The sequence below is a fragment of the Colossoma macropomum genome, unplaced genomic scaffold (genome assembly GCF_904425465.1).
Source record: "Colossoma macropomum unplaced genomic scaffold, Colossoma_macropomum, whole genome shotgun sequence".
NCBI classification, from domain to species: Eukaryota; Metazoa; Chordata; class Actinopteri; order Characiformes; family Serrasalmidae; genus Colossoma; species Colossoma macropomum.
Window position 1 is genome coordinate 12,789,233 of NW_023494784.1, and position 24,707 is coordinate 12,813,939.

At 38.7% G+C, this 24,707-nt stretch overlaps 4 protein-coding genes across 5 annotated transcripts; 1 reads left to right on the plus strand and 3 right to left on the minus strand.

The window, feature by feature from the left end:
- Nucleotides 1-536: 536 nt before the first annotated feature.
- On the minus strand, nt 537-4,036 carry adat3 (adenosine deaminase tRNA specific 3). 2 transcript variants are annotated; one of them, XM_036576039.1, is made up of 2 exons: nt 3,678-4,036; nt 537-1,928 (listed from the first exon to the last, which is right to left on the minus strand). In XM_036576039.1, exon 2 carries the CDS (start codon nt 1,879-1,881, stop codon nt 817-819), a length of 1,065 nt encoding a protein of 354 aa, XP_036431932.1. In that variant the 5' UTR covers nt 1,882-1,928; nt 3,678-4,036; the 3' UTR covers nt 537-816. The 2 variants fall into 2 exon arrangements, with proteins under 2 accessions (XP_036431932.1, XP_036431202.1); XM_036575309.1 differs by having other exon boundaries at nt 537-1,975.
- Nucleotides 4,037-4,320: 284 nt separating this feature from the next.
- Nucleotides 4,321-11,898, plus strand: osgepl1 (O-sialoglycoprotein endopeptidase-like 1). The gene is made up of 8 exons (XM_036578433.1): nt 4,321-4,733; nt 6,727-7,114; nt 8,147-8,351; nt 8,451-8,599; nt 8,764-8,894; nt 10,070-10,141; nt 10,242-10,272; nt 11,743-11,898. Exons 1-8 carry the CDS (start codon nt 4,531-4,533, stop codon nt 11,809-11,811), a joined length of 1,248 nt encoding a protein of 415 aa, XP_036434326.1. The 5' UTR covers nt 4,321-4,530; the 3' UTR covers nt 11,812-11,898.
- LOC118813732 (ankyrin and armadillo repeat-containing protein-like) lies at nt 10,184-11,961 on the minus strand. Its single transcript, XM_036579648.1, has 3 exons — nt 11,804-11,961; nt 11,618-11,664; nt 10,184-10,744 (listed from the first exon to the last, which is right to left on the minus strand). Exons 1-3 carry the CDS (start codon nt 11,932-11,934, stop codon nt 10,620-10,622), a joined length of 303 nt encoding a protein of 100 aa, XP_036435541.1. The 5' UTR covers nt 11,935-11,961; the 3' UTR covers nt 10,184-10,619.
- Nucleotides 11,962-13,231: 1,270 nt separating this feature from the next.
- ankar (ankyrin and armadillo repeat containing) lies at nt 13,232-24,384 on the minus strand. The gene is made up of 11 exons (XM_036572688.1): nt 24,375-24,384; nt 23,495-23,742; nt 21,741-21,909; nt 20,513-20,754; nt 16,947-17,100; nt 16,033-16,194; nt 14,370-14,476; nt 14,119-14,241; nt 13,801-13,959; nt 13,509-13,626; nt 13,232-13,395 (listed from the first exon to the last, which is right to left on the minus strand). Exons 1-11 carry the CDS (start codon nt 24,382-24,384, stop codon nt 13,232-13,234), a joined length of 1,656 nt encoding a protein of 551 aa, XP_036428581.1.
- Nucleotides 24,385-24,707: the final 323 nt, after the last annotated feature.

The following is a 24,707-nucleotide window of genomic DNA, read 5'->3' on the forward strand; positions in this document are numbered from 1 at the left end:
ACATGTTTCTCCTGTAAATTTACCATTTTTGAGACCCTTTTTTTTGTGGGGTTTTTTTTTCCTTTCCTTTTGGGTAATAGCCCTGAGTGGGAAGATCAGTGTGATTAGGTACTCTATTATCTACACTTATTAAAAAAAGCAATAGAAGGCAAAATCAAAAAGTATTTTAATTAAAATCCAAATCCAGTAGTAGTTAGTTTCACTGAAAAATCACATGTACACAGTTTTGCCCTTAGCCCAAATGTAATCAATCAGTCAAGGCATGTTTGGTGTCTGAAATTTGCTTTTGCTCTGAAACTACAAGGCTAATATAGCTGATATAGCTGATAAGTAATGGAAATATATGCCATACAAAACCTTTTTAGGTGACAGACTGTTTTAATATCCTTCTTGACTTTAAAGGGTCTATAATCACACTTTTTCTTTGCATTTTATTTTCTCTTTCTGAGGTCTGCTTATGAAATGTGAGTTTATGTACCAAAACAGTCATAATACATTTTACATGATCATTTTTCTAACCGGACTATCTCTTAGAATTAAGCAGGCTGTTTTTTTTTTTTTCTTTTTTCAGTTATTGTGCCTCTGAAACTGAAATATGTAAAAGAGCTCTGTTCCAGCTGGGTGCCCTGCGTTTCGCTTCATTTAAAAAGTTATCTGGGTTGAAACTCTTCTTATAAGTTTAGTTTAAATGGGCAGAGCTTAACTTTAAACTTTAAGTGGACACCTGTAAACGTGTTTGTTTTTGTGACATCACAGAAGCAGTTAATTCAAAACAGACTTTAGGAGTCCATGTCTGTTAAAAACAAAGAATTAAAATTACTTAAAGTCCAACAGTTCCTCGCAGGCCTGTAGCATCACTCCTTTATACACATCAAAGTGGTGATTCAAGTCTTTTTGACAGTGAATTTTATACTTGGTTCCTAAGGCGCCATCTGTAGAAGCTGCTCCATAGAAAACTCTGCTTATCCTTGAATGGACTAATGCCATGGCACACATCACGCATGGCTCTCTGGTGACATACAGTTCGTATCCGGTGCAAATGTACGGCTGTCCACATTCCACTGCGTTGTCAGAGCTGCAGTGGTTTCCTACTGTCCTAATGTCATCGTGACTTGTGGTGACCTGTGACTCAGGGACACTGTATCTGCAGGCTGGGTACTTCTCATATTCATAGGCACCTCCTCCTTGCGTATATGCCACAAGGTCAATGCACACCATTACAGCATGATGGAGTGGATGAGTGCCTCGCCTACAGTCATGACCTACTGCAACGATTTGGCCAGACTGTGGGTCAACGATCACTGCACCCACACCATCCATTCCCAGTGCTTGGCCTGACCTTGCAGCCTGTATAGCCGCCATCATATAGTCTCCCATTTTAGCCTTCTCACTGGAAGAGAACAACTGTCCTCTCAAGGCAGAAGTGACTTGCTTGTCTTCATGAAAAGATGTAGGCCAATGCTCACTCGCTCGCTCAAACTGTGGTCTGGTTAGTGGAGCACTAGCTGGAATTTGGACAAGAAAAGGCTCACCCAAGCCCCTAGAGTCAATGGTCTTCGAGCTCAGCAGGTCAGCGAGAGTAGGCCTTTGGCTTTCCAGCTCTGACACATCACTAGCCAGACACACAATGACCTCCAGTGGATGAGGAGCGCTCTTGTCTTTGCGAGCCCTTACCCTCTTTATATGCTGAAGATCCGGTAAAGGGTAGACCACAGCCAGCTCTTTGACCAAACGTGAGGTTTCTCTCTTCTCAGTGATGGGGGCTGCATAAGCATCCAGCAGTTTAGTGTCCTGAGACTGTTCGTCTGAGAGGACAGGAAGGACATCCCACAAGTCCGTGTCGTACTCCATTCCTTTTCTCCGTTTAGTGTCAGGTTCCATTTTCGGTCACTGAAAAAAGTAGCAGCTCATGCGTCTCCTAATGTCGTCTGTGAACAGAAGCCATGTGATGGTCGGCAGAGGTGGGCAGAGGACCCTAAAACCAGAGTCAGGTAAAGCGGCTGTTACTTTCATGAAATAATGACTCAGTTCTTAGTACACCCAGCATTTATCACCATAGGAACTGAAGTTCATCAGACAGTACATCAGACGGTACACTCATCTTTAGGGACACTTTTGGTATAAACCAACCAGACTAGAACAAACCAGTAGGAAAAGTAAACCCACTAAGTAATTAAACAGGAATTCCACATGTTTTTCAGTATTTCTGTATAATTCAACAGTTAAGAGTATAAATAAAGTCATTCAGAGTGGTTTGATGTGAAGCGCACCATTCTAGAGAGACTTACCGATTCACAGTGGTGGTGATAGGAACCAGACGTCTGAACTGTTTAATGTATTTTAAAAGCTACCTTACAGGAAACTATTACATAAAATGTTTCTGAATAAGCTGCCCGATGCCTGAAATATTGTTTTATGATAGTTCTAATGTTTTGACCTAAAATGTATGTTTTAAAAATTAGTTCATGGCAGAGCAGTACTGTGTTGTAATTATGCATTGTGTTATAAGGTTAAATTGTCCCCAAAGAAACTTTTTTGTATTTACCACTATTTTACCATTGACAGCATTACATATAAAAACTCAGATAGTTTAAGTTCAGGTTACTTAATGTTAATCTGTACGTAAGTTTGGTTTGCAGTAGATGAGTCCGCATCCATCTTAACATACATTTTACATACAACACAAACAACTGACAACTGTCAAACATAAAAAATACAAAGTACTCAAGGTTCTGGTCGTCTTATCAAAATTACTACAATTTATTCATCTGAGTAACGGCTGTTGGAACAAAGCTATTGTTATACTGCTTTGTTCTGCACTTTGGGACTATAAACCTATGTCCGGAGTGTCCATGATTTCCAAAAAGAATTTTAAATTTCGATTCGTCGGACCACAGGACTCTTTTCCACTTTGCCTCAGTCCATCTTAAATGAGCTTACACCCAGAAAAGTAAGTGGCGTTTCTGGGTCCTGTTTATATATGGTTTCTTCTTTGCATGGTAGAGTTTTAACTTGCAGTTGTGGATGCAGCAATTTTATACAACTTTATCAGTCTTTTGTTGCCCCATCCCAACTTTTTAAAAACGTGTTGTTGGGATCAAAATGGGCATATTTCTCAGTTTTAACACGTGATATGTTGCCTTCGTACTATTTTCAATTAGATATAGGGTTTAAATGATTTGCACATGATTGTATTCAGTTTTTATTCACACTTTGCACAGCGTCCCAACTATTTTGGAAACACTGTTTCCAGCACATTCTCTGATTATGAGATAGTAAGTAATTATGATGGGATATGATGGGATATTAAGTCATAATTGAGAAACCCCCATTATTATGAGATAGCAAGGCATAATAATGAGAAGATGAACCATTATTATGAGATACTAAGTCATAATTATGGAGAGCCTGCTCATTATTATGACTAAATGGCTATATTTTTCTACAGTGCCACTGTAAAGAAACCTGAGTCAATAAGTTTCTCTGCAATTAATAATTTCTGTTCACATCTCGACGACGGAATTATGCAGAGATTTAAAGGTGAATTAAAAAGGGGGAATTCTCCTGTAAATACTAAACGTGAAGGGATGCGATGGCACAGAAAAGAAAAACTCAAAAGCAGGAATACAAAGAAAAAGGAATGACGTTACAGTAAATGGAAAAGGGCCACTACAAACCTCTGATGGTCAGTGAAGCTCTAGTCGGGCTGTATAATTCAGACCAAATATTCAGGGATTTCCTTCGTTCATCGAGGTGCTTTCAGATTTTTTTTTGATTTTCTGAGTTTAGACTGAAACCCAAACCTCGTTGATCCCAAAACGGAGTGATAAAAACAGCTTTGACTCAAAATAAAGCGGCAGAAACAGTCAGACAAGTTTAAAAATCTCATAAAATTAAAGATTCATTGACTTTGTAGCACATTAAAAAACACGAGGGTAAAGTCGGCTTCCTATTCGCCAGCTTCTTGTTCGAATTTTCCCGTTCCACCTTAAATGGTGCAGCTGTCCCAGTCTGGCGCCTCAGGCGTTCTAATGAAGCTGCCCCAGCATTTAAGGTGGAACGGGGAGATTTGAGCACGAAGCTCGTCCTTCTTATTTCCCAACCCCCCGAAACAACGCGGCTTATACATGGTTCCCACCACAGGCATAGTAAGTACCATTCAACAAAATAAAAAAAAATGATTAATAAACATTACTTGGAGCTACTGAAATATAATTCCATGCCTAGTCCTTAATCTTCCATACAATTTATGTACACATTAATTCTATAATGATTATGTACTGTAGCGGAACGTTGTTGTCTGTGTATGTACATCGGAGGTGTTTTTGTGCGGCGCCAAACGTCCCACATGTGCTCTTGATGAATGTGAAGCACAAACTGAAGCTGAAGCGGTTTTACGGTGTAGCTGAGATCTTTGCAGCCTTTATGCTTTTCTCGGGGGAGGCAGAATAAGTCCAATGTCAGACTGAAGGAGCAGAGGAAGACTCTGGCCTGGTTTAAAAGTCAGGTTGTGGGTTTGACTGTGTTGTTATGGCGAGGTTTGATGTCCTTTGCAGGTGGACTGGATGCAGCCTGCGGAGATGCAGGGCACACAGAGCAGCTGCTGCTCACATAAAACCCAGGCTGGTGCTGGGAATCGAGACCAGCTGTGATGAGACCGGGGCCGCTGTCCTGGACGAGACGGGGAGCATACTTGGAGAGTCTTTGCACTCCCAGAAAGAAGTGCACTTGAAGTAAAAGACCTCTTCTGTTCTCTTCTCATTGCATCTGTTACACTGTATATGCAGAAGTATTCAGACCTCCATTCTAATTAGTGAATTTACATACTTTAAAGGGGAATTCCACCCATTTGGTCAGAATTTCTGTATAATGCAGTCATTCAGATGTAAACAAAGTAGAGGTGGGTGATATGGTAAAAATCTAATACTGCGATCTAAATTTTCACGGTACACAGTATGTCACAATATCTATTTTTTTTTTTAATACAACTGATCACTTAGAATTTAGAAAAAACAGCAGGGCTACATTTAAAACAACCTATTAAAAGCTGTGAACACAATGATTCTTATTTAATATTTGGCATACTGTGTTGCACTAAATCCACTAACTTTGCTCTCTGTATAATAAAACAACTTAAAAGCATATTGTTTTGTATTATGAAATAATTTATGACAATAACAGTATATATTGTCATATTGCCTAGCCCTAAAACACAGTAACTCAGACTGGTTTGATGTGAAATGATTAACTGTAGAGAAACGTGTCAAGCTAGATTTTTTTACAGTCATGGTGATAGGAACCAGAGTTCACATTGTCTGCAGCGGAAAAATTGCCATTTAATTTACTATCCAAGACCACCAGTGGACCTACATGTTTCCTCTGAGTGCTTATATGTAATGTTGATGATGGTAAAATAATGGTAACAAAGTAAGTTTTCATTGCAGACTGTTTTGCCTCACAACGCCCTACGTGTACCCCTTTGCCATGAATGGCTTTAAAAAGATTATGTTTTAGGTGAAATCCTTTCCTTGAAACTTCCGTGAACCAATGCCTCAGAGGTGTTTAAGCCCCCCAGCATTGGGCTGTGGAGCAGTGGAACTGCATTCTCTAGAGTGATGGAGCTCCATTTAGTACCTTTGGGAGGAGTTGAGATCGTTAGGACTTAAAGAACACTCAGAGGCCATAATTCCTCCTGTTTAACTGGATTTAGTGCATTGTGAAACACTGAACAAAAATCATTGTATTCAGTACAAGTACTGATGTTTTTTGTCAGTTTCAACTTATCAAAACTAAATATGATGCCTATTGTTAAACTGTCTTTGAGTATCCTGATTTGATATTTTCCACCCCACCTCTATCCAGAACTAATCATCCAACATTAGTATATGACTTCCTTAATGCTCCTCTGGTGGAATGCAGTCAAACCAAGCTGCTGCATGTCGCTCTGTGAAGCACAAAATAATAATTTAAAAGTCAGAGGCGTTGGGGTGGATTTCATGGGAGTTTTTCCACATCCACATCAAACGTCTTTACATATTAATGTTACAAGTACAGACTCAAAAAGAAAGTCCAGCTTGATGTTGTTTAGGTCTCAAATGCAAATTATACTGATGAAGGTATGATGACAATGGTGGATAATTTATTTACATCCTCAGAAGACACATCCTTACACACTCTTTCAAGGCGCTCACAATCATCATCCAATGGGGGGAAAGGGGTCTGAGGCACAACCCACGCTACAAAATGTTCTTCCGCATGTTGTGTGCAATTACCCATTTCCAACAGAGAAGTCTCCAAATCACCAAACCTTACAAAGTGCAGATTTAATTGTGGACCATAATTTTAAGTTTAAAGAGCATATTCCAAGGGTTTCTTCACTTCTGGTCCTGGAGGGCTGGTGTCTAGCACAGTTTGACAGCGAAACCTGGCAATTAACATTTAAGTTGAATCAGGTGTGTTTGACCAAGGAAATCCAAACTATGCCAGAGCTTAGCCTTCCAGGACTGGAATCCTGACATATTCTATCTAAATTCCATTTTGAAATAAATGCCTTTTTTAATGATTTTCCAGGTTTGTTTTCAGATTTTTGTTCTCTTTGGCCATAATTCATTCTCAATATTGGTCAGCTTGGTGAGCCAAAAACATTTTCCCGGCCCATTGATGTCACACTTTGCCTAAAGATGCTTTAGAGCCCTTTTTAATGGGTCGTTTATGGTTCTCCTCCAGAACAGGTGGGATTATCCCAGTGGTCGCCCAGCGTCTCCATAAGGAAAACATCAACAGAGTGGTCCAGGAAGCCTTAGACAGGAGCAGGGTTGCACCCAGTGAACTCTCTGCTTTGGCCACAACGGTGAAGCCTGGTCTGGCCCTGAGCCTGGGCATCGGTTTGCAGTTCAGTCTTAGTTTTGTAAGGCTTCACAAAAAGCCTTTCATCCCCATCCATCATATGGAGGCCCATGCCTTGACTGTGCGGATGTTGCAGCCGGTGGAGTTTCCCTTTCTGGTGCTGCTTGTGTCTGGAGGTCATGCTCTGCTTTCACTAGCAAAAGGAATCGATGACTTTTTACTTTTAGGGCAAACACTGGATGAAGCCCCGGGGGACACTTTGGACAAGGTATCAGATTCATAAACTACCTGAGGTTTATTACAGCCTAAGGATTATTATTCAGTGATTACATGAAAAACAAAGCTAACTGGCCGAGTTATTCTTGTTCGGTGGAGTTTAAAAGTTAAAGTAACCAGGCAGCTCTGAAAGTTTGAGTTCATCAAACCTTCAATAGTAAGTTAACGGAAAGTAAGACACAGATTATTGTTTTGTTAATTTACTATTAGAAATCTTCAAATTATAATGCAGCAAAGTAACTTACTTTAAGGGGAATTCCTTTAATTGGCCTAAATTTCTGCAAAATTGGTTAAGATGTAAACAGAGTTATTCAGAGTGGTTTGATATGAAATGCTCTGCTCTAGAGACGCTTACCACGTTAGAATTATTCACAGTGGTGGTCATAGGAACCAGACGTCTGAGGAGTTTAGTGCCTCACAAAGCTCCCTCACAGAAAACTATTACATAAAATGGTTACAGATACACTGCCTGGTGCCTGAGACCGTAATTTTCCATAGTTTCAAGATACGTTTTGGGCTTGAAACATTTTTTAAAATCCAATGATGGCAGAGTGGTATATGCATTATGTCCTAAGGCAAAATATTCCCTTTTTTAGTGGTGCTGATAGGAACCAGGGGTCACAATGTCTACAGTGCAAATACGGCCATCGAAAATGGCCAGGGAACCTACACTGAATGTAACTTTTCAGTTTTACAACTATTTTTCTATTATCGACATTACATATAAAATCTCAGAAGACACATGTAGGTAACTGGCTATATTTGCATTGTAGACCTCTGGTTCCTATCACCTCCACTGTAAAGTAATATGAGTCAGTAACTCTAGAATGAACCATTTCACATTGAATCTCTCTGAGTAATGTTGTTTACATCTCTAAGGTTGATTAAGGCAGAAAATTTGAGAAATTGGTGGAATTCCCCTCTAAGGTAAAACATCTTTTTTACTGTGTAGTGAAGCTGTATTTTGATATAGATTCTTTAAGTGGTTGAGTTTGAAGTAACCAGATATGATTTGATTCGACAGGTAGCAAGAAGACTGTCTCTTATTAAGCATCCGAAGTGTTCCAGTCTTAGTGGTGGGCAAGCAATTGAGCTTTTGGCGAAGGAAGGTGATCGACTCAAGTTCCAGTTCAGGTCACCGATGGGACAGCACTACGACTGCAATTTCTCATTTGCTGGTCTGCGCAACCAAGTGACAATGGCTATAAACAAGAAGGAGAAAGAGGAAGGTCATTACTATTTACTCAGTTTGTGAGAATTGGTGCAGGGAGTGTTAATGAAATGGTTGTACAATTATCTTTGCATAATAATATTTTCTCTCTTCATAGGCATCCAGCCAGGGCAGTTATTATCATGTGTAGAGGACATTGCTGCTGCTACACAGCACACTGTAGCCTCACACATAGCTAAGAGAACACATCGGGCCATTTTATTCTGTAAGGCCAAAGGTCTTCTACCACAAAACAACCCAACTCTGGTAAGTTCACTGCACCACAGGACTTTGGTGTGGCATTCAGCATGGAAATCAATTCCAGATTGGCTTAATCACATCAGAATTTCATTGAATTTGGCACACCTGTTGGGAAATTGGCAAACGTTTCAGGTAAACTCTCTTTGCCTTGTGCACAATGCCCTCTCTAGGTTGTGTCTGGAGGAGTAGCTAGCAATGAATACATCAGGGAAATATTGAGAATTGTCACAGATGCCAATGGATTGCAGCTACTCTGTCCACCATCAAAGTTCTGCACGGATAATGGAGTCATGATTGCATGGTATGGAAAGAATGTTCTCGTACATGGTTCTTTACTCTTAACAAGAACTGTGCTTCTGTTAACCCCTTCAAATCCCAGGCCTGTTATTCAGTAAAGCCTGTTATTCAGTAACTACTTAGACTACAATATACAACCCCATTTCCAAAAAAGTTGGGACGCTGTGCAAAATGTAAATAAAAACAGAATGCAATGATGTGTAAATCATTTAAACCCTATTTTTAAAAGGAAAATACTACATAGACAACATATCAAATGTTCAAACTGAGAAATTTTACTGTTTTTTGAAAAATATATGCCCATTTTGAATTTGATGCCAACAACACAGTCCAAAAAAGTTGGGACGGGGGCATGTTTACCACTGTGTTTCATCACCTCTTCTTTAACAACACTATGTAAGCGTTTGGGAACTGAGGAGACACTGCTGTAGTTTTGAAAGTGAAATGTTTTTCCGTTCTTGTTTGATATAGGATTTCAGCTGTTCATCGGTTCAGGGTCTCATTTGTCATATTTTTCATTTCATAATGTGCCAAATATTATCAGTGGTGACAGGTCTGGGCTGCTGGCGGGTCAGTTTGGCACCCGGACTCTTTTAATAATGTGGTTTGACAGTGTATTGCTGAAATAACCAAGGCCTCCCCTGAAAGAGACGTTGTCTGGATGGCAGCATATGTTGCCAAAACATGTATATATACATTCAGCATTAATGGTGCCTTCACAGATGTGCACATCACCCATGCCATGTGCACTAATGCCCCTCTATACCATCATGAATACTGGCTTTTGAACTGTGCACTGATAACAAGCTGAGTGGTCCATGATTTCCAAAAAGAACTTCAAATGTTGATTTGTTGGACCACAGTACACTTTTCCACTTCCCCTCAGTGCATTTTAAATGAGCTCGGGCCCAGAGAAGGTGGCAGCGTTTCTGGATCCTGTTTATGTACAGTTTCTTCTTTGCGATTTAGAGTTTTAACTTGCATTTGTGGATGCAGCCACAAACTGTTTTCACAGACAGTGCTTTTCAGAAATGTTCCTGAAAACAATGAAGCGTCTCAACTTTTTTGGAAATGGGGTTGTAAACTATTCTTGAATTATAGAAGTGAATAAAAAACGTTTGGACCTGCCAGCAGGTTCAGGCCATTTAAGAGGTTAAACAACATCATTGTTTCCTTTAGGAATGGTGTGGAGAGGCTAAAGGAGGGAAAAGGGATATTGTCTCACACTCAGGAGGTCAGCTATGAGCCAAAGTGAGTCAAAAATTCATTACTTTACATCAATAAGGTAAACAATCATACTTGTTTTTACTGTTTTCTGAAGGCTTGTCCATTACTCTTTAAATTTTGCAAGGGCTCCACTTGGCAGGGATATATCTACAGAGGTGAGAGATGCTGCAATCAAAGTTCCTTCTTTAAAACTGAAGATAAAAAGCTAATATGTTGATAGTTTCTATGAACTTCCTTAATGTAATTCTAATATATTAATAAAAAAAACTCTCAACAATAAATCTCTCTATATTTCTAAAGAGAAGTATCAATGCATAGTTTTTGTATTGCTTTACTGAATGTAGTCATTTTCATGACACTTGGCACACAGAGTGTAAATCTAGTCGTCCACTGAGTTGCCCACTCATGACAAAGCCAGTCTGTCAGTCAAGCTGTGCTATTAGGGCAGTCAGGTGGCACTTTTCAGGCAAAGCTGGGAACTGGAAGAAGTTTCCTCAGCATATCAGACTCTGGACACAGCAGTCCTTCTCCTCTGACTGTAGCGATGCAGCGCCGGAACCGACCTGGTTCTGTCAGAGCTGCTTCTGATGGCTGATCTGTGTAACGCACTCCGTGTGGTAGACACACCTAGAGAGGGATTAGAGAGGACATCAGTCATGCCTTAATCTCACTCAGAGGTGTCCCAAATCACTGGGACTCAGCACCTCTTCCCACTGATCAAGAGCATAAGACGGTGCAAAGGGACTTTAGGATTGTGGCAAATCTTTCACAGGTAGCACAGAAAAATGTAAATAACAACCCAAGTGTGAAATTTAAGTTTCAAAAAATTAAAATTGGGGAAAATTGAGGAAAACTCTTCATAAATCTTTTACATTCTCCTGCAACTTCACCAGGAAATGTGATGGATGGTAGTTAAATCTCCTCTCATTTGTTTCGACATGAAATGATGCTTCACTAGTATAACAGCATAAAGGGGAATTCCACCAATTTTTAAAAATTTCTGCATAATTTAGACTTTGAAATGTACACAGTCATTCAGAGTGGTTTGATGTGAAGTGGTTCACTATAGAGAAACTTGCGACTCATTTCTTTACTGTGGTGGTGATAGGAACCAGGGGTCGCTATATCAATAACACAAATATAGCCCTTTTATTTATTATCAAAAATGATCAGTGAACCTACATGTGAGATTTTATATGTAATGTTGATGGTAAAATAGTGGTAAATCTGAAAAATAAGTCTTCTTTGGGTACCATTTTTCCTTATAACACCCTGCATGTACCTCCTGACTATGAATGGATTTTAAAAAATACATTCTAGGCCAAAACGTTATCTCAACTCTTGTATAACTATTTCACAGGCATTAGGCAACATATTCTTAACTATTTCATTGAGTAACTTACTGTGATGTAACTTTAGAGGCATTGATTTCTTTGGATGTCAAGTTGTTATAACCACCACAATGAGCAGTTCTAACTTGATCTTTTCTAATTAAAGTACCTTTACTGAAGCGTTGACGGACAGGCGGGCCCCCGTTTTGCTCCAAACTGCAGAAGTGAAGAGAACTGCATTATGTATGGCTGACGTGTTTCCATTAAAGCTCATGCTTTATGAATAAACTGTAGGTACACAGACAAAAGAACACTTTCAAGTTGACAACATGGAGTGATGGCGTGAGTGAAATACCTGAGTGATGGTAGACCCACCGCCCTTTGTCTTCTGAACTCAGATGTAAATTTGCGACATATCTTGGCGTCCTCAGCTAGATGGTCCTTCAGCAGTTTGTATGTGAGAGGAGTGTTCCTGCATTCCACCATCAGAAGGCGATGCACATGTCGGTTGAAGGTCAGGTAACCGAGAGCGCTGGCACAGGCTGATCGTACCTGATTAAAGGTGAGTGAAGGTACAAGCTCAACACCACTACACAGCACAAGGAGGACTGAATAAGTGAAGAAAATAATGATTAGATTTTTAGTTTTTCATTCTTTTACTTCAGTTTATATGTTTATTTGTATCATTTGCATCAGTTGCATTGTAATAAAAAAGTGCTACTAGGTTAAACTACACTATCACTATCAAATGGAATCACTTGCCGTATTAACAATTTTTATTACTGTATATACAATAATAACTTGTAGATTTTAGATTAACAATATGGATTTAAATATTAATATAAATATTCATGAAGAGTTGTTTGTCATTCAATATTTCAGGTATTCTGTGAACAAAATTATAAATAATATATAGTAATTATCTACATACATTAATGTTTTTGTCAAGTTATCTGCCTTAAGATTTGATCTCCATCTTTGAATTTTCAATGTTTTACAGTGTTATCAGTCATTTTAGAATATCCTTTAGCTCTGTTCATCATTCTGAACACATCTAAACCCACATGTACGTACTTCATTTTTATTTCCAGCTTCCTATTATTATTATTATTATTGTTATTTGAAAACAATATTTAAAAATGAACATAATAGAATCATTTTAGATATTTATCTACAACCAAATTTGTTTTATATTATTGAAAATTCAGTTTTTTAAACTGTTATTCCAAACTTTTAAACATTATTGTAAAAAAAAAAAAAAGTCAATTCAATTTGGTTTCTTTTTTAACAAAATAATATTGTGGTAAAGGAACTTTAAAGGAAATCTTACAAAAAGTTCTGCTCAATTTTAGAGAAACATAGTGACATGATGGGGGTCATGATATATATAGTAGGTAAAGCTACATGCATTCTTTTGGAAGTGGTGTTTGTCATAATTTTGTGTAATAACTGTCTGAGAGTTAGCTTTTATAGGCTTTAAACACTTCAGGCGCCGGGTTCCTATCACTCCCACTGTACACATATTTTACTCAGTAACTTTCTCTAGAATTATGCACTTTTCATTAAAACAATCTGAATTATTTTGTTTACTTATCAACAAGCAAAAATGCTGATAGTTTAGAAAAAAAACAAAGGAATTTGCCTTTTCTGCTCTTATATTCTTAAAGCAGAATGTTATTTTAAAAAGTTAATGAAACTGTTGATCCAGTTAATATCAGTGCAAAATGTACTGCCTCGTGTCTCTTCACACATTTTTGATGGACTGCAAACCGAGCCATGCAAACTATTTCCTTAATTTTTTAAGTATGCAATATTTCATTATTTTTACAAAGTGTACCTCTTCTATCCCAGAGTGCAGGTGGGCAGTGAGATACCCTATCGCTCCCATGGCCACGAGGGCATCTGGAACACCAGCTCTGGTGTGAGCCAAGCTCGCCAGGAACTGAGCTGCAAATGGCACAATACAAGGCCTATATCTTAATACAAATATTATTTTTAAATGTTTTGTACTACGAGACTATTGGATGTTAGAAAATATCAACTCAGTGTTTTTAACACACCTGTAATGACCACAGTGGTGGGTTTTTCTGATTGCAGTAATGCTACCAGGACAGTGATCCCTCTTGCAGTGAGTGTCACTTTGTCAGAGTCAGTGATCACTTTAGCAAGCACAACTATCTAATAAACAACAGCTCAGTTAAAACATATGTCTCAAAAAACAATAGTTCATTCAAGACAGTTTGAGTTTGTCTGTTTCTCATAGTGACATCTTTAAAACATCAAAATAACACTGAATGCTGTACCACCAGTTTCCAACTGGCAACTGAGAAATAAAAACGGTTGTCCTGCTACCTGAAATGCAGCCTTGGCCTTCTCGGTCTCATCATCTGAGTTCAGATAGTCCTCATAGGCCTGCACCGGAACACCACCCTTTTTCACAATTGTTGTCTGCTGAGTTGGGTTTTTGTACGCAAACAAGGCCAATGCGTGTCCTGCCTCCAGACGGATGTTCTAATACAACCATATGCAAATGAATGATATCAATCAAACACATTTTTAGCTTAGTTCTATCAACATGATCTTTAAAATGGAAATAAATTGGTAAAAAACAATAAACAAAGGCCGGTATGGACCAAGTATTTGGTAAGCTATAATCAGGGTAGAGGTTACTCTGTCTTGGGATCGCAGAAGCTCCACAATGACATCGTAGGAGAAGTCTTCATGTTCCCAGAAGGATTTCTGAAGCTCCTGATTCCCTAACAGGATGCAAGCCAGAGTCTGAGCGACCTGGACCTGTTTCCATTAATGAAACAAAAAGTATGAGCTTTTCACAGTGGCCTCACTCATGACTGTAACTCTGATGTATGAGCAAGAACTGTACAGAAGTAGTGTATTAATTAAAGGAGATGCCCAGTATTTACCTTAACCTGCAGAGATTCATGGCCTTGCAGAAGCTCTAACAGGGTCGGAATAGCTTTTTCCTCATAAATCACCTTCTGACTCTTTGCATTGTTAGTGTGAGCCACCCCTACAACATTAAAACAGACAAAATACATTTGTGTGCAAGATCCTGTATTAATATGTTAATATTCTTCACAACATTGCATCATCATCTACCAACTTAAGATCTTCTTGTTTACACTAAATTATTTTTCTTTCATTATGTCTCAAAGTGTTTGTGTTGTGCAAAACAGCCGTTGTGAAAGGTGATATATATTACACACGTAATTATTAATCTTATTACATTTACAGTTTACAGTATACAAAAGTTTAAAGACCAGTTGTTTGGGTGGCTGCCAGAAGAAAGCCTCTGCTGTGGAGGACAAACAAAATCAAGATGTTACAGTTTGCTAAACATTACTGGAGCTTTCAGTGGGACTGTGTTCTTTGGTCAGATGAGACCAAAATAGAGGTTTCTGGCAGCAAACACCAGAAGTGAGTTTGGTGAGTACACAAAGATGCCATGCAGAAAAGAACTGTGAAGTATGGTGGATCTGTGACGCTGTTTTTCTTCCAAAGATCATGGACATTTTTTTTCAGATACAGGGTATCACGGACTCGCAGTACCAGCAGAAATAAAATCAAAAGCTGATTGCCTCAGCCAGGAAGCTTAAACTGGACCATAGTTTAGATCTTCCAGCAGAACGATGATCCAAAGCACGCCTCAAAATCAACACAAAAATGGCCACCCCAGTCCTCTGACCTAAACCTCATAGAAAACCTTTGGAGAAAACGAGCTAAAGAGGAGAGTCCACGATGTGGACCTCGAATCTGAGGGATCTGGAGAGGTTCAGTAAGGAGGAATGGTCTCAGATCCCTTGCTATGTGTTCTCCAGTCTCATTAAGCATTATAGGAGAAGAGTTAGAGCTGTTGCCTTTGCAAAAGTTAAATTAATGTTAATATTCTGAATAAAATATCAAAAGAATAAACAATAAAGAATGTTTGTATAGCCTGTTTTGCTCACATTTTCCAGGGGTATTTCTGGATATATATATATATACAATTTGCAGAAAAATCTTTAAATATATGGATATGTTTGAATATACAATGATATGTTAACTTATTTACATTCAGAAAACCAATGAAACATGTCATATAACTGAAGGAGCTCAAACATTTGCATAATACTGTATATAGGCAGTTATTTTTTGCATGGGCATAGCATGCTGGGGAAGAATGTGTGCTTGAAGTTTGTGAACAAGTTGGAGTAGATGAAATGCACAAACTATAAAAATTATGGGTATGAAAAACATTTGTTTTTAAATTGAATATTTGCAAAAATAAAAAACATCAAACAGTTGGTGAAAATAAATACTAAAATAAGATAGTAGGTATCCAGTCAGTAAGATAGTAGGTATCCAGTCAGTAAGATAGTAGGTATCCAGTCAGTTGCTTGTTACTGCAGTTTATACAGTTACTACATACTTTTACAGGCTCTGTGTAATTGGTCTAAATCTGTCTTCATGATACATGCAGTTTTTCAGTGTTCTAGAAGTACAGGCGATAACCACCAGGCGTGTTGTGATATAACTTACTGAGATAACAATAAAATAATATTATTAATTATATTATATTATAATTACCAATGCACAGGCTACGTAGGGCGCTGATGACACCAAGGAGAGTCCTCTCCGTGGTACGGGACCCACGCAGCAGCCGCACCAGTGGTGGCACCCCGTTTTCTTTGCAGAAGCCTTTCTGGTGGGTACAGCTGTCCCGGCTGAGGGCTATCACTGCCTGGCAACCTGCAAATAATTTAAGCAGACCAGTCTGTCATCTTCAGGTGGGAAAAGGTCTAGATGGCCCGTTCCAAACTCTGTATTTCACAAATCTAATGTGAGGACAACTCGGGCTGAAAAGGGTCTAGAGGGAGTTAAAGGAGCAGCTGCTAGACAGAAGCTTTTAAACAGACCTATCACATTCGAGCGCCAGACAGAAGGACAAAGAGGAAGCACTCCTGGCGTAAAGAGCTAGTTGTAGAATCATTGCCTGCGATCATGTCATATACATAGAGGACACTAATGGCAAAAACAAGAGGCGAGAGTGCGTCTTTTCGTAAGAGGAGTGTTATGGGGGATCCCAGCGGGGGCTAAGCATTCCTGAGCACATGCCTTCCCCGCTTTATTATGAGTCTAGCAGAAAGGTAGCGTCTCGAGACAGGAAGCATTGGCCGCCTACCCGCTGGACCTGACCCTTCTCACAGTAGCAGAGAGAAAGCTCGAGCACACAGCTGTCCAAAGGGCCGTCAATCAACCTTTAGCACAGCTTATCCAGTGGCTGTCAACACCATGTCAATGAGCGCTGGTTTTACTGCGCTTGGTGCTTCATTTTGTTAATCTCACGAGATGGCTCCCCCTTTCCTCCGCTGGATGACAGCTTCACTGGGAAAGTTTGACTTTACATTTATGAGCACCCCAGATGCTGACAATGTGAAGAGCTGCCTGTTTTTTTCTTTTTTTTTGGAACAGAACATACTGTAACTACCTGTGGAACTTACCCACGTACTGCATTTTGTCCGAGGTGGACAGGAGCATGTTCAGGATGAAGTGGTAGCCCATGAGCTTGGCCATGTGCTTCTGCTGTTTCAGAGTGTGTCCTGCCAGGGCCCAGAGAGCTGTGGCCCCCTGTTCTCTTGCCTGCTGGTGGAACACCTGCGGTCCATAGAAATGGCACCCACAGTACATGTTAGTTTGGAGTCAAAGGTTTGGATTGCATGTTGTTGTATGTGTATATACACCGATCAGGCATAACGTTATGACCACCTCCTTGTTTCTACGCTCATTGTCCATTTTATCAGCTCCACTTACTATATAGGTGCACTTTGTAGTTCTACAGTTACAGACTGTAGTCCATCTGTTTCTCTGCATACTTTGTTAGCCCCCTTTTATCCTGTTCTTCGGTGGTCAGGACCCCCATGGACCCTCACAGAGCAGGTACTATTTGGGTGGTGGATCATTCTCAGCACTGCAGTAACACTGACGTGGTGGTGGTGTGTTAGTGTGTGTTGTGCTGGTCTGAGTGGATCAGACACAGCAGTGCTGCTGCACCTCAGTGTCACTGCTGGACTGAGAATAGTCCACCAACCAAAAATATCCAGCCAACAGCGTCCTGTGGGCAGCGTCCTGTGACCACTGATGAAGGACTAGAGGATGACCAACACAAACTGTGCAGCAGCAGATGAGCTATCGTCTCTGGCTTTACATCTACAGGGTGGACCAACAACGCAGGTGCGTCTAATAGAGTGGACAGTGAGTGGACACAGTGTTTAAAAACTCCAGCAGCACCGCTGTGTCAGATCCACTCAGACCAGCGCAACACACACTAACACACCACCACAGCGTCAGTGTTACTGCAGTGCTGAGAATGATCCACCACCCAAATAGTACCTGCTCTGTGAGGGTCCATGGGGGTCCTGACCACTGAAGAACAGGGTAAAAGGGGGCTAACAAAGTATGCAGAGAAACAGATGGACTACAGTCTGTAACTGTAGAACTACAAAGTGCACCTATATAGTAAGTGGAGCTGATAAAATGGTCAATGAGCATAGAAATAAGGAGGTGGTCATAACGTTATACCTTATCGGTATATGTATTCACTTATAGTACTGTGCAAAAGTCAGAGACCACCTTTCATTTATGGCCATTAAGCATCATTAAAACGCCGAAACCATATATCTAACAGAAAATTACACAGAAGCCTCAACAACTAAATATAATATCACATTTTCAGTATTTACTGCGTCAATTCTTTACCTTTATATTACCTTTTACCTTTACAGCTTCCATTCTTTTCAGTTTTTCAAAGAAATCTGCAGGTTTATTTTACCACATGTCCAAAGTTCTGTCTTCGAAGTTCGTTGCATTTTCTTATGTGTTGAGAATTGTTTTATTTTGTCTTATTTTCTTTATTTTGTTTCAATTGTTGTTCATTGTTAAACAGAATGCTGAAAGGTAGTTTTCGGGACGGCCTTTTATGCTGTGTTCTCGGGGTTTGAACAATAACACCAAATGGCCTTACAACACCCCCTAAGGAGGATTACCTGGGGCTGAACACTACAGTAAGGTGTAAGGACAGTAAGGTATTTATGACAGGATTCAAATGTCCCACTCTGTTCTATATGACTCTGCTGGGGGTGGGGTGTCAGGGGAAAGCATAAATGGGTGTCTGCACTGCTGTTTAGATTGGGTTTGGATTGTTTTATGGGAGCAGAATATGGACAGAACGCTCATTCTTTCTTTGATTATTAATTCTGCAGATCCCAGTCTCCTAAATCTCTTCCACGGAAAGATCAAAGATTTTCTACATACACAAGTACATTATCACTTATATCTAATTTCTGCAGAAATATCTCCTGAAAAAAATGAATAACTTGTACTTAATCGCCTTTTGCCTTGAAAGTTACTAAACAAATCACAGTACTGTATAAAACAAAAAAAATTGCACATTTTTAATATTTACAACAAAAAGTTTTCTGCTGTGAACAGGGTGTCGGGATATATATTTACAGCATCTTCAAGCCTGCTGGAAAATCATCTCAGGTGGCTCCCCATGAAGCTGCTTGAGAGAATTCTTAGACTGCTTCAAGGGGAGCTATTGTAAAGAATGTAAAATATCCGACACATACTATTTATTTGTCGGATTTTGGCTGTATTTTATAGTATGAAATGTACATAAAATATATATGAAATATACTATATTTCATATATATTTTATATACTGTCCAGACACCTCTTCTAATTGTAATTCAGCTACTTTAAAGTGCATCCATTGCTGCTAATAGTGTTCAACTGATGTTCTAGAGCAGCCACACATGGAGCACCATCCTGGAACATCATGCCTAATGCCAAGCATAAGACTAAGAGAGTTATAAATCCCCCCCACCATTGAGCTGTGAAGCAGTGGAACTGCATTCTCTGGAATGACAGAGCTCCATATAATACCTTTGGGATGAGTTGGAGTGTCCAGAACTGATCATTCAACATCAGTACCTGACCTCACTAATGCTCTTGTGGCTGAATGCAATCAAATCCTCACAGCACAATTTTTTAGGCATAATATAGTTTTGACATGCATATGCACTGAATCATGTAATTAAAAAGAAATGCTTGAATATTTATAAACAGCTTATGTCAAGTATTGGAAAAATGACAAGATGTTTTCTGAAGTAAATGACATGATATTGACTTAATGGTATTTAAGCTTAAATGACAGAAATTTGTTCCAGTGTTATAACACAGTTCTGAAGCATCATTCTCAAGTAATGGAACTTGAAAGGCACAGGTATTTTTAAGAACACTATAAATCAGTTGTAGGGAAGATGTTGATGCTCTAATTCTCATTCGTATTTTCCTGTATGTAAATACCAGTAGTGGATCTTGTACCTGAGTGAAAGAAATAAGTCTTGTAAGCCTTGTAAGCTGCATTATGTCGGAATGATATTTAATAGCAGTGTTATAAATAGGACTGTGTCTATCACTTTAGTTTAAGGCTCCTTATTTCAATATAATGTCTTGCACTTCATAAAACATGTTTTTTTCCATTACTGGCAAACAACATTCATAAACTCTCAAGTATTGCTTTATCAATACAATACTTAACGCTAATGCTAACACTAATGTTATGACGTCCCTATGTAGGTAGCCTTCAGAAAAAGTGTAAGTGAAATCAGTATGTGTGGTCAAATATTTGATCAGTACTGTAGTTTAATGAAGTTATTCTTACCTAATCATGTAATGGACTGATGCTGTTCTTTGGATGACCTTATTTCATTTACAAGAATTACTAATCTACTAAAATAGGACTAATTCTTCCAACATCTAATTGCCTTAAAGGTCATGTTAAGCAAGATGGTTAATACGTTTATAGTAATTTGACAGTGTGAAGCTAGAGTCCTTCATTCTGGTCTATCTACATCTAGAACTCCCAAAAAATAAAAAAAAAAAGAAAGAAAGACATTGGCAAACAAATGGTACCAAATCTGGTACCAGATTACCACAAATCCTGCCAAATCCTGAGAGCAATTTTATTAAATGTCATCCTAAAGCCAAACTGTAATCGTATTACCTTAGAGACCCGTAGAAGATATTTGGCAGCAGACTTCTTCAGAAATAATTCCTGTATGGCAGGGTTTTGGTGCGCTATGGCCTCAATAGCACTAGCTACTTTGATCTGGGCAGACATCTTTCTGGTCCGCAGGACCTGCACCAGCGGGCTCACGGCACCAGCCCCACAGATCAGCTCCTGGTTCTCCCTGTGGTCACGGGCCAGCTCAGCCAAAGCCAGACAGGCCTCTTCCTGCATGACCTCTGTAATATACACATAAATATACACAGAAGTTCGGCACTACTAGTCATATTAAGAATAATGCATACGTAATTCAAAAATAACTTATAATGTATTGTCACAATAACTTCATTCTAGATGTTTGTAAATCTTTGTTCATTATTCTAGAAACTTTTAACATTTCTTAATTTCTTAATTTTAATCTTAATATCTTCATTAAGTTCTAGCATACTATTAAAATCATTTTATTTGCAAACTAACTGAAAACTCTGATTCCAAACTTCTGAACAGTAGCATCTGGCTATACCCAAATAAAAGTAGATGGCTATTGATAAACTCTGGTAACACTTTGTTCTGATACCTGCATAGGGACTTTATAACACATGCATAAGCATTAAAAACATAAAGCAATACTCAGATATTCATGAAAAGCTTATGCCAGTAATCCCAAGATGACAGCATGTTTATCAAGTATATTATACTGTACTGATACTGTACTATAAAGGTCCTTAAATCAAGGTAGCAAACATTGAAATAATATATATTATAATAACTGTAATACTTATAGTACATTTAATGTTAGATACTTAAATGTATTAGGTACACTACTTGAGAAAGATGCTTTATAACAATGTTATAAATGGAACAAATGTCTGTTACTTTAGTTTAAGACCCCTTATGTCAATACAGTGTCATCTGTCTGAACATCTTATGGCATCTTGCGATTACTTCCAAAAGCTGTTTATAAATGTTGAAGTATTGCTTTATAAATACATTATTCAATGATTATGCATGTGTTATATAGCCCCCATGTGGGTAGTCTTCAAATAAAGTGTTACCAAATTTTCATCATTTAAATAGCAGTATAAATTTCAAACTTGGAATTGGCCCACAGCATTTACCAATCTGACATTCAAATAAAGATTAAGAGACATGAAAGAAGTAAGATGCTGCTTTCGGTATAATTTTCAGCTTCTTTTCCAGAGTTCTGTACCAGAGTTTACTGTACCAGAGTTCACGGTGAGGAATTCAACCAGCTGTGGGATTCCTCCAGACAGAGCCACTGCGGTCTGGTTGGTGGGGCAACCAACACACAGAGCCCGGACACACCGCATAACGTTCAGCAGCACGTCTTGGAGCTCAGAGTTCAGTAGCTGCACCACTGGCGCCACCCCACCCTGCACACACAGGGGGAAGAGAAGGACACTTACAAAAGAGCTGCCAGTCGTGTCACTGTGATTAAAGTGCACAAACATCCTGTTATTGTCTGATGTGCTGAAAATGACCCACCACCCAAATATCATCTGCTTAACAGTGGTCCTGTGGTCAGAGACTGACCAGTGATGAATGGGATAAAGGGGGGCTGATAAATTGAGCAGAAACAATTAGGCTTCAGTCTGTAACTCTGCAGCAATATGGTGCACCTATAAATTCAGGTGGCCAGAAAGGGGAATTCTATTAAAGTGGACAGAATGTGTATGATGAGTGTATATTTGCATAAATTGGAGTGTAAAAGCCAAAAAAATTATCCTGTGTTTGATCCAAGCTGTTTTATCAGTGTGGGTCCTGAAATGTTTCAGGTAGCCACGTTTTTGACTTGACTTCTATGGATGCTACATTTTTTAGAGGTTCTAGAATGATCTCTTTCACCTAGAGGTGATTTTAGAGCTTCAGTACGTCCCATTATTATTACAAAGGACGCACTGGCCCTTTTTCATCAAAGTTGCACACAGACAAATATTATTGTAAAATGAGCACATACAAATTTTGAGTTTTGGTATTCATCAATTTCATCTTTGGTGTATCTGTGTAATCAAACTCACGTCTGATAGAAGTGTATGTAAATTTGAGAGTAATAGTTTAACAACCTGAAAAAATACTTGAATTGCAGTGAACTAAGCAGAACTGTTATCAAAATCATCTATAATACCAATAAAAAAAAAAAAAAATATATATATATATATATATATATATATATATATATATAATAAAATAAATCTAGAAAATAACAATAAAATTAATTTGTGCACAGGGTGATCCAGTACAAAAGTGTATTTATTTTACAACTATTCCATTCAGACATATTTACACCATTATACTACTGACACTGCCCAAAAAATAAAAAATGCAAAACACAGCTAGTGCAGAAGCCTCTCACACTGCAGCAATACAGCATTTAAACATGTTATTTTAGGAATATAATCACACTACACAATCATGTTCTTTCCAGTAGTCATAATTTTAACACTATAAAGTTTGGCCAGTAGGGGGAGCACCTACGATCATAGCCTTTCCACCTACGATCATAGCCTTTGGCTCATGAGCCACTGAATGCTGTTGTTAATTAGCTCCTTACTAAAACATCTGCATGAATTAGAATGTGCTTTGTGTAAATGATATGTAAATGAGGTGCTGGTAGGCTGGCGCTTGATTTTATGCACTGAACCTGATGCATCATTTGCACTTAAATCTCCACTTTTTTTCCACATTGCATGAAAGTTTAATGAACCACATGCAGAGTAGTTTGTACATCATGAAGGCGGTCAAACCTGCACGCTTTTTTACACAAGGGCCAGTTTGAACACATGCAGGGATATTAAATTACGTATAAAACACTGTTCAATTATTATGCACTTTTAGTCCATGGAACACATTCTGACTGTAAAGACCAGATAGACAAAAACAAACAAAAAAAAAGTGAAATCATTCACCTGTATCCCTTATAGCTTTAATCACTGCATATAGTCCTCTACGCAAACTCACCAGGTCAGCGATATGGGTCTGGTACTGGCCACTGTGGCTGGCCAGATCTGCCAGTATAACAGCACAGCGCGAGTGGAGCTCAGGCTGCTGGCTGCTGAGGAGTTGAATCAGCACCGGGACGGCACTGTGCCGCATCAGCTCCTCACACACAGCTACATTCTCTGTCATGTGACACACCACTGCCGCGGCCACGCACTGGAGAGTCGGCCTTCCGTTACACAGGATCTCCACCAGAGCTGCTACACCACCTGTTACACCACATAAAGTTATTGACCCATCACTGTTCACACGGTAACACTTTCTATGAATGTCACCTTTGTAAGCATCTATAAACACATTCATAACATGTTATAATGCATACATAAGGCATTATAAACATGGCTATAAATATTTATAAAAATGCATTACACATTTTAGCCATGCTTATTATGCATTATGAATTGTTAACATAATACATTATAAGTACTGTTCATAACAAATTATAAAAGCTCATCAGTTGTATTTGTCCACTCTAAATAAAGTGAAGTATACTGTACTAAAGCCTCCTCCAGTGTTAAGAGTGAGGCTTCAAGTTGAAGTATTTACTGAAGGATTTACTGTGTTACCATTCACACTTAATGCTTCTCTAACGAGGAATCTAGTACATACACTTAAAGTAACGGACCAGCCAAAAGTCAAATTTACGCTTGAGCTACGAGGCTAACAAGTAATGATACATGACGGAACAGTTAGCAGCATGAAAACTGCATACTTTGCCTTAAACTGTGTTATTTCAAATAGACTTGCTCATTTGGTTTCCGACACTTTATGACACAGTCTTATCTATATGATTAGACAAAAGTGCATCACATAGCTAAAAACTTTTGAACTTTCTCCATACTTTTGTCCATTATAACGTTGGAAAAAGCATCAACTAGTCTAGATTTCTTAACAAGCTAACATGGTTTAAGTCATGGCTGTTTAACTACAACTGGTGTAACAACTACAATTGGTTTGAGGAAAATTGTATATTTGTTTGTTATAGAACTATCATTTTAATGCTAAATAGCTACAGTTGTATGCAAAAGTGTGGTCATCTCTGGTCAAATGATGTTTTGTTGATTTTCTAAGTGAAAATAATTTAACACAGCCTCTACAGAAAACATATTTCTGCACAAATTAATATAAAATTACTGTTTATTGGCAGTATTTGTTTTAAATTTAACATACTGGA

Coding starts and splice junctions, on each gene's coding strand:
- adat3 (XM_036576039.1), bottom strand. CDS start 1,881: ATGGAACCTGACACTAAACGGAGAAAAGGAATGGAGTACGACACGGAC.
- osgepl1 (XM_036578433.1), top strand. CDS start 4,531: ATGGCGAGGTTTGATGTCCTTTGCAGGTGGACTGGATGCAGCCTGCGG. Junction 8,600..8,763: donor CACAAAACAACCCAACTCTG/GTAAGTTCACTG, acceptor TGCCCTCTCTAG/GTTGTGTCTGGAGGAGTAGC. Junction 10,273..11,742: donor GCAGGGATATATCTACAGAG/GTGAGAGATGCT, acceptor AATAAACTGTAG/GTACACAGACAAAAGAACAC.
- LOC118813732 (XM_036579648.1), bottom strand. CDS start 11,934: ATGGTGGAATGCAGGAACACTCCTCTCACATACAAACTGCTGAAGGAC. Junction 11,665..11,803: donor GTGGGTCTACCATCACTCAG/GTATTTCACTCA, acceptor TCACTTCTGCAG/TTTGGAGCAAAACGGGGGCC. Junction 10,745..11,617: donor CCGTCAACGCTTCAGTAAAG/GTACTTTAATTA, acceptor ATCCCTCTCTAG/GTGTGTCTACCACACGGAGT.
- ankar (XM_036572688.1), bottom strand. Junction 16,195..16,946: donor GGACAAAATGCAGTACGTGG/GTAAGTTCCACA, acceptor AATTATTTGCAG/GTTGCCAGGCAGTGATAGCC. Junction 14,477..16,032: donor CCTACGTAGCCTGTGCATTG/GTAATTATAATA, acceptor TTAATGTTGTAG/GGGTGGCTCACACTAACAAT.